This window comes from Zonotrichia albicollis, chromosome 10, assembly GCF_047830755.1.
Source record: "Zonotrichia albicollis isolate bZonAlb1 chromosome 10, bZonAlb1.hap1, whole genome shotgun sequence".
In the NCBI taxonomy this organism is placed as follows: Eukaryota; Metazoa; Chordata; class Aves; order Passeriformes; family Passerellidae; genus Zonotrichia; species Zonotrichia albicollis.
In genome coordinates, this window is record NC_133828.1 from 35,051,569 (window position 1) to 35,062,763 (window position 11,195).

Consider the following 11,195-nt stretch of genomic DNA (forward strand, 5'->3'; position numbering starts at 1 on the left):
GCTATTGCCTCCAGCTTCGTATGCTTGTTTCCCACTGGCTGGTGATTCCTGGTAAAAGCATCTTTTTGAACCCTCTGGAGGTCCTCTAACTTTGCCAAGAAATCCAAAGGCATAGTGCCTGAGTTATACTAGATCTCAGAGCTTCGTGGGTTGCTCTTGGAAGAGCCTTTGAATGTCAGCTTTTGGGTCCTCAGGCTGCTCACCCTGACTGCTGTGCATCTGTCCCAGAGAGTAGCTGTGCCTGTAGATGTGTGCTGTCCCCGTGGCACTGTTCACACCTACCTTTGTGTCCTACCTTTGTCCTGCTGAGGGAAGCCCACGTGGAGACATTTCCTCAGAAGCTGAGTATAAGGGTGTACATGTTACAAACACTCTGCAGCAGGCACTTTTTAAGTTCTCTCCCAAGCCTTCTTGCTCCCTTTGCATGAACACAGAGCTAGAAGTGAAGCTTTGAATTCACTAGCACCACATGAAATTCATCATCACCCCCATTAAATATTTGGGGATGGCTTTGTGGGTCTGTATTCTGACACCTAGAACACCACAAAGTGAAATTTCTCAGCTAACTAAACCTTTTCCTTCCCTGCAACCTTTCTTTCAGGCTCTGTTCTAGAAAACAGTGGTGGTTCTTCAGCTATGCTGCCCAACCCCAGAATAATGGAGCTGTCTGTCAACGAGGTTACGATGCTGAACCAGCTCAACGAGCGCCGTGACAGCACAACGAGCACCGTCAGCTCTGCCTACACTGTCAGCCGCAGATCCTCAGGGATCTCCCCGTACTTCTCCAGCCGCCGTTCCAGCGAGGCTTCCCATCTCGGGCACCGCCCCAACAACACCAGCTCCGCCGACTCCTACGACCCCATTTCCACGGATGCCTCCCGCCGGTCGAGCGAGGCGAGCCAGTGCAGCGGGATGCCGGGTCTGCTGAACCTCACACCAGCTCAGCACTACAGGCTGAAAGCAAAGTACGCTGCTGCCACAGGGGGCCCTCCTCCCACCCCCCTGCCAAACATGGAGAGGATGACCCTGAAGAACAGGATCTCACTGATGGATGGACCAGACCCCACCTTGCCCTCCGTCCGCCTCCCACCGGGCCCCAGGCGTTGCAGCGATGGTAACACCTATAGCTACCCATCAGCTCCAGCATTTCCCCATGAGGTGCAGGGCAACTGCACGAGACGGGCAAGTGACCCTGTGAGGAGACCTCCTGGAGACCCCCAGGCTCTCCCACGAGTTCACCGCTTCAACAGCACCAACAGTGTGAACCCGTTCCATCCTCCACAGCCCACAGACAGGAGGAATTTTGGTCTCCCGAGCTATGGGCGCTCAGACGGGAGCCTGCCCCGGCACTCCTACTCACCCCGGCCCCTGAGCATCAGTGAAAACATTGCTATGGAAGCCATGTCCGGGGAGGCAGACGTGCCCATTGGAGATGATGACATTATGCTGCCAGATGATGTGGTACAGTACATCAAGTCCCAGAACAATGGGACAGTGGCTGAGAGCACTTCCATGGGGTACAACAATGAGATGCAGAACTTCCAAGGAAGTGGGAAGCTGCAGCCTCCAGCCTTGCCCAGCCAACGCAGGATGGCAGTGGCTGAGGCAAGCATGAGCCACTTGGGACCCATGATGGCAGAGTGTTCCATGAGTTTTGATACTTCTTCAGACATGAATAAAAATAACATGCCTGTCCAGTGGAATGAAGTCAGCTCAGGCACAGTTGATATCATGTCCAATCAGTCAAAGCAGCAGTACTCACAAGGGAATTTAGCAGTGGTCCAGCAGAAGCAGAACTTTGGTCAGTACCAGAACTACAACCAGCAGCAGATGCAGCTGCCAGACAACAGCATGAATGCAACTCAACAGAGCTTTATGCAAAGAAACATGGGCATGGATGGGCAGAGGCTGAACTGCATGCAGCTGCGGCAGCAGCACATGAGCCTAGGTCCCAGCATGAACCCCGACATGGGCTTGCACACAGGGTATAACCAACCACACCAGATGCTGAGCCCCAGTGCAGTCAGTGGCAACCCAAATCAGATCTCTCCTAATTGCAGCAACATGGCAGCAAAGTCTGGACCCCACCTTCACCCTCAGCAGATGGACATGGCAGCCAACCCTTCCTTGATGGTCAGGAGCAACAGTGAGCGCACAGCACTGGGACAGGTCATGCACGAGCCAAGTCAGCAGAACTACTCATCTCAGCCAAGCCACCTGAACTTCCCTGTGGCCCAGGAGACCTTTCCTCAGCCCATCATGACCTCCAATCAGCCCAGTTTTGAGCCTCAGCAGAGCATGGTGGGTTCCGCTGCGCAGGCATATCCCCCTGGCATGATCCAGCCTCATCCTCCACCGGAGCCAAACCCGGGCAGCAGACCCCGAGGTGTCCGCCCCGCCCAGCAGCTGGGCTACATGAGAACTGCCCATCCTGCAAACACCATCAGCTCTGGCCAGGAGACAGCGGAGGCCATGCACAAAAGAACCAGTGACGTGCTGCTGGCACCAGCCCAGCAGTGCGGGGACGGCACGAGGGACAACAGCTTGATGTACTATTACGGCCAAATCCACATGTATGAGCAGAACAACGGCTTCGACAACCACGCGGACTGTCAGGTCAGGCAGCAGCAGTGCACACAGAGCAGCAAGCCAGCCACTCTGCCTTCCCCAGGAACAAATCAGGTGTCCAGCACAGTGGACTCTCAAGGTCTTGAGCCACCCCAGATAGATTTTGATGCCATCATGGACGATGGGGACCATTCAAGCCTGATGTCGGGCACCCTGAGCCCCAGCATCCTGCAGAACCTCTCCCAGAACTCCTCTCGCCTGACGACTCCACGAAACTCTCTGACACTGCCCACCATACCTGCGGGGATCAGCAATATGGCAATAGGTGACATGAGCTCCATGCTAACCACGCTGGCAGAAGAGAGTAAATTTCTAAACATGATGTCGTAACGGTAAAGCACAAGGCCTTGGTGCTATCCAAGGGGCTTTGCGTGAAGCAGTTGTATGAATGTGCTTTTCAAAAATAATCTGTTTCAATAGAGTAGGGTTTTTTATAAGTGTTAAATACATTAAAGGATTTCAAAATGAAAATTTTAAAAAGTCTGTGTACAGAATTATGTAAACTTTATGCAGGCAGTTCAGTACCACAAGGGTGCACCTCTAGTATTATTTTTTTGGCTTGGTTTCCCGGAGCACTGAACAGTATCACCACCAAGCTAGGAGACAGCATAAAGGTGGTTAGAGATGAAACCCTCCCTTCTGGGAAGCCCTGTAAATAGCCCTCCCCATCGTTTTTCTGTTAGTTACATTTGCAAAAAATTCCATTTTCAACCCACCCCAGAAAGAAATGGGAGGATGCATTTTTTGTTAGAATAAAAGCCATACTATGTATTCTGCTCTGATGAGAGTAGGGTTTAGTTAGGTCTCCAAACAAGCCCTCTGCCAGCAGTATTGTTTTATACCATAAATACCTTTGTACCTTGCAAAGAGCGACGTTTCCAAATGGCTTCTCAGCAAAGTGCCTTACCATGCTTTCTTGTTAAGTAGCCAAGGCCTCTCTTCCTTTAAAAATCAAATGTAGTGTATTGTCAGAAGCATATATAAAATGTACATTTATAAAAACATAGTGGTGTTTCTGAGAAAACATTGGAAAGACACATTGATGAGACACATAAAAGGTGAATGCACACTTTGATCAGATGTGTTTACAACGTGGTTTATATCATGTGCAGAGTGGAGCAGAGGTCTGGGAACAGCAATCACTGGGAAATAATCCCCCGTGGCAGGAAGGCTCTGGCATGCAGACTGACACACATGCATAACTTTGCACCTTCTGAACACAGTGACTTTCTGCCAGTGCCCCACATGCATCTTTAATGTCAGAGTGCTGGAGCACATGTTACTGGATCCCTGTGCAGCTTTGCAGCAGCTTTGCTCTCTGGTGGGGAGCTGAGGTGCTCACATAAACAAGTGATGGTGATGGAGAGACTTCTACAATCGTCCCAGCCCAGTGTGCACTGTGACAGCTCTGGGGGAGCAGGTTAATCTGCCAGGTTCATCTGTGTGATGTGCTCAGTGCAGGGTTCTGTCTGGGCTCCATGTGCACAACTGGTGCCTTGCTGCACTGATATGGGGCCAAGCATAAGCCAATACACCCTGCCCCACAAGCAGGCTTGTTGGCATGCACCCAGTGCTAGCTTAACATGTCCCGCAGCATGAAAAAACTGCTGTATCTGAAAAATATACCAGGGTCAACCTGAGTTGTTCATTTGAGTAGCAGACTGCAGCTGCAGCCTGCAGCACCTGCACCGGCAGACTGCACCTGCAGCACTAAACGTGTGTATAGTCTCAAAACAGGAATTTGAGTCAGAATAGTAGCTTGGTCAGTGAGAATCTCTTGGAACCATCATTGGGGAAGAGATGGGAGGAGCAGGGCCTCCTGAAGTCAAATTCTCCACCAGAATATAACTGCTCATAAAATAGTGATCAGCTGCTTCCAGGACAGTCCCACCTGCCAGTAAGTTGATCTTTGTTGTATTATTTATTTTTGCTGTCGTTAGACAAAAGGGTAGAAGCAGTGGGGTGCATGTACTTGGGAGGAGGCCTTGCTTAATTTCAGACTGCGTTGGACAAGGACAGCTCCTCTCATCCTGCTCTCATAGCCTCAAATGCTTTGTACCCCATATGTTGAAGGGCAGGGAACAAGTGTGACATCCCCCCCAGGTTTTTGCAGCTGGACTGAGTAGAGCTTCACTGTTTCCTTCCCATCTCCCTGTCATATCAGTGTCATGTTCTCATTTGCATCTACTCTGTCCCCTGCACAGGACCAGGACAGCTCTATAAAGGTGTTTTCTGGTGTCCTTGCTTTCCTTTTGCACAAACTGATGTCAGGCCCAGTATCACCAGGGACTGACATGGAAATGCCATGTGCTGCCTCGAGGCAAACTGTGATATCAGGTGGGCAGGAGCTGTGCTTGGCAGAAGTGGATCAGGGCAGTTTTGCTGCCAGGAATCCCTGGGTATGGCTGGTGCAGGGAGGTGCTGCTCAGCATCTGCAGTCTCATCATCCTCATCCCAAAGGCAGAGGGTGCTCTCGGCCCTGCCCTTCACCCCTCCATGATTCCTGCTGATGTCCAGGGTGCATGAGGACAGGGAAGCAAAGGTGCCTGGCTGTTTATTTGTGTCTCCTGTGAAAGTTGTGTTTAAAGGGATTGTTTTATAGTCTGCTGTATATATTCTCCTGCAGTTACTGACCTTGCCCTTCCCTTCGCATTTATGAAAAGAGGGCAGTACATGTTTTTAGGACATTATATGTTGTCCAGGACGCTTGGAGTACAACTGGGCATCCCTTATGCTGAGATGGATCAGGCTTTCATGTGTCCTTTGATTGCTAATGACTTTTTTAACAGCTGCATAGGGCAGCAATGGCTCCTGAGTCCCTCCTCACAGATATCTCATTAGCAAACGTTCAAATACAGAAGCAAAACCAAATCTCCAATGACTTGAGATTTTTTTGGACTTTCGAGTGGTGGTCTTCCTTCATTTACTGAAAAAGTATTATAATAATCTTTCCAGCACTGTATATATTATGTATAGAAGACATCATTACTAAAAGTACTGTAGGTGAATTGTTCTGTCAAATTTATATCCTAAGAACATTTTTAGCTGTTTTCTACATCATAAGAATGGAGGTAACATGCTGAACCTGTATATAAACCTTTTGTACATTAAAAAGTAATTTTTTTTTCATAATTCATTGTGTCTCTTGTTATTTCTTTTTATTGACAAATGATGGCTGCTCTTGGTCTGTTGTTAGCACACCAACACTGTTAGTTGGACTCTGGTGGTGCTTAGGAACAGTTGGTGAGGAGCTGGTAGGGCATGTGTGTGATACAGTACAGATGTGGAATGGTCTTGCCTTGAAGAACTTCCACTCAACAGTGAGATGGAGGTGGCAGAAAGAGAGGCAGCAAGGTCAGTGTGTGCTGCAAGCTCAGTCCTGCTGCCCAGGTGTCTTTCACTGCTCTTGGCAGAGGTGATTTGAAGGACAGTGGCAGTGCAGCAGGGATTGTACAGTAGAGGGGCTCAGAGCAAGGGCTTGGCAAATTTGTCAACCAGAAGATTTATGATAAAAATGGCTTGTTGACTGACTTGGTCATTGTCCAAAAGGAGACAGAAATGGGACAGATTAGCAGAGCTGTGATGGGCCATGACAGTGGCAAATTGAATATTGAGTTTGGAGAAAGGAGAAATTAATCTGTGCATTATGTATGTGATGGGAAGCAATTATTGGGTGAGCAACTGATAGATACATCAGTTGTGACTAGTTAGTGTCTCATCCAGCTCCTTGATGAGAGATTTAATTTGGCTGCAGCAGGAGTTAGCTCAGCTACTCAAGAGACTGACTTTCCACTTGTTTTTGTCAAGGTGTGTTGGTGTGCACAGGGCTAGAGCCTTAAGGCAGGGTGAGGAGGCTCACAGGGGATCCTCGTGGGCTCAGCAATGAGCTTGGAATGAAAACTGCTGAGCAAAGCAGCTGGCCAGTGAATCAGTGAATTACACTTGCTGCAAATGAACCAGCAGTTTCGTGCAGAAGCAACTGAAGGGGATACACTCCTTTTCCTCTCTGTGGGATCCTTCTGAGCTGACTGGCAGAATCAGGTATGTAGAATCAGGTACATGCGGGACAAACCCTCACCCTGTCTTCAGGATCCCTGTATGAACCCTCCAGGTTCCTTCAAAGTCCATGGCAAGAGATTGGCACATCCCTCTTGTGAAATTAATCTTTCCTGTCTTAGACACATGAAATGGGGTGGACTTTTCCTCTGAAAGATGTATGTCACCTCCTGATTGATTACAGAGAGACCCCCAAGGAGGCAGCTTAGATGCCTTCTGCAGTGGGGCAAGGTGATTCCCATACTCCTGTGGATCTCTTACGCCAGTCTGGGCACCCTCAGCATGATCTGAGGCTGTCAGTGGAAGTGTTAGTGATCCTGTTAGCCTGTTATTTATTGGATAAATATCACACCCCTCTGTACTGTCCAAGAACTACAGAAATCACAATAAAAATGCAGTAATTTTATTAGAAGAAAATTGTTCAGATCTTTTCTATTGACAAAAGGTTCTGGAGACTCAGATCAGCTCCTACTGTTTTTCTACTTCAAACACTTAAAGTAGGTTTCTAATCTAGATCAAATGATGCTTTTAGCTGGTGTTTCTCTTCAGAGTTCAATCAGGGCACACCTCTGCCAGTGTGGGAACATATTTATTACTTAAACTGGGCTAAGATTTCCTAGGAGCCCACCTGAGGTCATGTACCAGCATGTGCATTTTTACTGCTTTACCATCCTGGAATAAACAAGGAACGAAAGGCTTACTGCTCCAATTGTAAGCAGGTAATAACCCTTCTGCAGCAAATGTTGTTTATAAGCCAGAGCTTGGAGTTTATACTACTGTGGCAGCTGCATAATATTCAATTAACCTTCTTTTTAATCAATCACATCCCTTATGAAAACAAACCATCCTAACAGGTCTGATTCTGACCTTCTTCGGTGAGTGTTAACCTCACTCCACTCCCAAAACCAGGGGGAGCACAGGAAGAGTAAGATCCCACTCTGGGTAAAACCATCACAGCTCTTTAATATTGCACTAATATCTCAGGTTTTCCTGGAGGGGAGAAAAAAGCCCATAAAAGCTACTGTTGCTGGATCTGATTGCACTTACAGAGCACAGAGTCGTTCCCACAGCTCTTTATTGCAGTGGTCTCTGTAGGGATGACATAGGGGCTCTTGTTCTTTACGAGCTGCTGGATCTGCTTGGAAGCGCATACGTGTGGTAAACAAATGGTGTGTTTTATATTATTGGAAGGACAATTTATGACCAACCAAGGCCTCTTGCAGACAGCCATTTAACTTGTAAGTAAAATGACCTAACACTTAAGAAATTTAGAAGCTACAAAACAACCTGTGTTGTGCCCAGTACACTTATTTCTCTTTGATTTATGCTTCATGTAAAACTTGAAATGGCCATATTAAATATGTTTGGGGTAAAAAAAAAAAATAAAGAACAATGCAATGTTTTCACATATGCTGAGGATTTGTGACTACTGTAGCTTCCTCCAACTGCACCAGCACTTCTGATTGATTACATGGGTTCCTTTGCCTCCCTTATTTCCATTTTCCCCACACTGACCTGTCAGGCAGATATGTAGGGGGCATGGTGCCATGCCTGCTGTCACCTTTGGAAGGGCTGCTGCACACAATACACTTGCTGGAAACATCTCTCCAGGTGTTGATGGCTTACCGAAAAGCAAACTCTGGCTGATATCTTTGCCTGTCAGAGGCTGTTTTACCATCATGTGTAGGGTGGGTATCAGCAGGCAGCAGAAGGTGTAGTGACACACCACAAAAGTCAGCTTCTGCACCAAAAAACAGGGAATAGGACTGCGTAAATATGTGATCTACATTCCTCTGCCCAGCCTTAACTCAGTGCAGCCCAGGATAGTCTTCATAGAAAAAAGATGTTTAAGGAAGCACTTTGGAGCAGAAGCTTGGTCTGATGCTCTGAATATCTTCTAAAGAACACTCTCTTTCCTTTTCTCTATTCACTGTACAGAAAGAGTACAGATGAAGACAACCTTCACAAATTCCCCCTCTCTCCCCTGCCACCATCCCTTTTCTGTTCCTCTTTGGGAAGGACCCCGGAGTGCTCTGCCCATACAAACATCTTCTCTGCCAGGCTTTGACAGACAGACAGACATTTTTTGACTCAGGACTACGAGGAGCAGCTTTCCTGACACCTGTGGAGTGAATCATGCAGAAGAAGAGCACACATTTCACAGCTGGATGTTGGCCAAAGCACCAAGATCTGTGTTCCAGAGTGCTGGTATTGGTTAAAATAGATCAAACGGAATGAGGAGAGCAGCAGGGAAGGAAGCAAAACTCTGGTCAAAGGTGGGCTCATTTTCTTCATGGCTTTGTGTCTCCCAGTGTGTCTTCCACTTGGAAAATTCCATGGGCCATGACAAAAACAAAACAAAGAAGTGATGCTTATGAGGATGTGAGAAAGATCTATTTTTGAAGAATTTATGTCTGTAAAGTTTGACATAAAGGACTTCTGGAACAGGAGCACCACTTTTAGCTCTGTTACCTCTTTTGCCTACTACTCTCTTGAGCAGCTGAGCAAGCAGCCATGCCCTGGGAAGGAGCTGTGACCAGAGGGTTCAGCCACCTGCTCCATGGGAATGGCCGTGGCCGGGACAGCCTCTGAGGAGCGCAGCTGGGACGGATTTGGGATTTGCAGCAGGCTTGGAAAGGCGCTGCAGCCCCAGGCCTGGAGTCTGTGGAGTCTGTAGGTGGGCTGCCCCACCCTTTGGCAGCACCAGCATCCTGCCCTTGGCTGGGATCTCAGAGCAAAGGCACTCCCAGGCTCTGCGGCTCAGCCAAGCTGCAAGAAGCAAACGTGCCTCTGCTTTCTGCCACTGTTACTGTACAGCACCTGGAAATCTCCAGGTGGCTTCACTGGGCCCCTTCCCAGCTGGCAAAGCAGCCCTCTGAGGAGGTACCTGCCTGCTGCACTTACCCATCTGATTGGCATCTGAGTAAAGTGTCTCCACGGACTCAAAACTGATGTATTCTTTTTTTTCTTTTTTTTCTTTTTTTCTTTTTTTTTTTTTTTAGCAAAATGTCTTGATGCGAATCGTTTAACCTCTGTGTCACTCATCAATAATGACGATAAGTGAAATTCGATGAAATGCACAGAGGATTAAACATCACTCCAGGCTCACTGAAAGAGGGCTGTGTATCTGGGAGATCTGAGGGAGGGCTGAGAAAATGTTCTGAGAACATGGGCTTTGCTCTGCAGCCCAAAAGGCTGAACCCTGTAGCAGGGTGGGGAGTGTAGCTGTGGGGAGTGCTCCTTGTGGTGATCCAGTCACACCCTGCAGGCCAGGGGATCTGCCCTGCCAGCAGCCACCCTGGAGCCAAACTGGTCTCACCTGGCTTGAGGACCTCTCAGGAAATGATGGCTTGTCTTAGCAATGTCAGGAGATTTGTCAGAGAATGTGAAAGATGTTTTCAGGGAATAGAAACTGGGGCTGAGCCAGGTGAAGGTTTCTATTTAATTGGAAAAAAGAAAATAGATCCCAGCATTTCCATCATTAACTGGAAATAAGGGGGAGCATTTTGAACAAATCAGCAGTGGTCTGTGTGTTGAAAGCACCAATGGCACCAATGTGTTTGAGAACCTTTCTTAGAGACGAGAGACAGCTTTGTGGTCATTGAACAGTTCTGAAAAATTGTCTGTATTTGCCCAAATTATGAGGGAAATTTAAAACCTGAACCCATTCAAATTCCCCAAAATTTAACATCTACTAATAATACATCAACAACTTTATCCTAAAACCCTCAAATCTAAACCTTGAATTTACAAGAGCATTGGGCTGAGACATGACTTCTTAAGTAGTCTTGGAAAAAAGAAACATCAAAAAGATTTTTCAACTAATCTACTACCTGCACATTTCTTCAATAATGTTTTAACTGTCATTTATGGGCTTTTTTTTTTTTTAAGGAAGATTTATTATGCAGAGACATGGGCTGGCTTAATCACAGGTGAATCAGTACCAGAAAAAGTTAAGTCTCTAAGGAGTTCACACGGAGTTGTTTTCCACTCCTGATTTTTCTATGGAGTGGTTTCACTTGCAGGAAATTGGGATTGAAAAGATCTCACAAAAGAAAAAGGTGTAAAATAACGTAAGTGGCTGAGGGCCTTTTAGATTAGCATCATCCTTCCTTTTAACAGGAAAAACCACATTTTTAGTGGTGTTCAAAATTATTCCAGATAACACACAAAATACAGTATTGTGTTTCAATTAGATTAGCTGAGGTAAAACCTCTTTCCCAGCCCTTATTTAAGAGCTGGCAAAGTCCTTCAGGCAAAGCACTGGCCCACAGATGTTCCAACAGATTCAGAAATTGCTTTTTGTGAGCACAACTGGTGAATAAAAAGGGTATTTTCTCCCCTCAGAATAAATCCCAATGATAGACAGGACGAGGTTTATTATTTTTATTTCCAATGCCTTTAGTACCACTGAAAAAAAAATTACATTTTTTGAATAAAAATAGCGGGAGAACCATCAGGGGATTGCAGTTGGAAACTAGATCTGGTGTACATGCTTCAGTGTTCTCTAT

General features: G+C 46.9%; 1 protein-coding gene across 3 annotated transcripts in view; it reads left to right on the plus strand.

Moving 5' to 3' along the window:
* The window catches only part of GLI2 (GLI family zinc finger 2), a 187,729-nt gene extending 181,967 nt beyond the window's left edge, over window positions 1–5,762 (plus strand). For all 3 annotated transcript variants that reach the window (XM_074548768.1, XM_074548767.1, XM_074548769.1), the window contains exon 14: window positions 602–5,762. In XM_074548768.1, coding sequence (XP_074404869.1) covers window positions 602–2,958 — 2,357 coding nt within the window. In that variant the 3' untranslated portion in view covers window positions 2,959–5,762. The remainder of the gene's footprint in view (window positions 1–601) is intronic.
* Window positions 5,763–11,195: the final 5,433 nt, after the last annotated feature.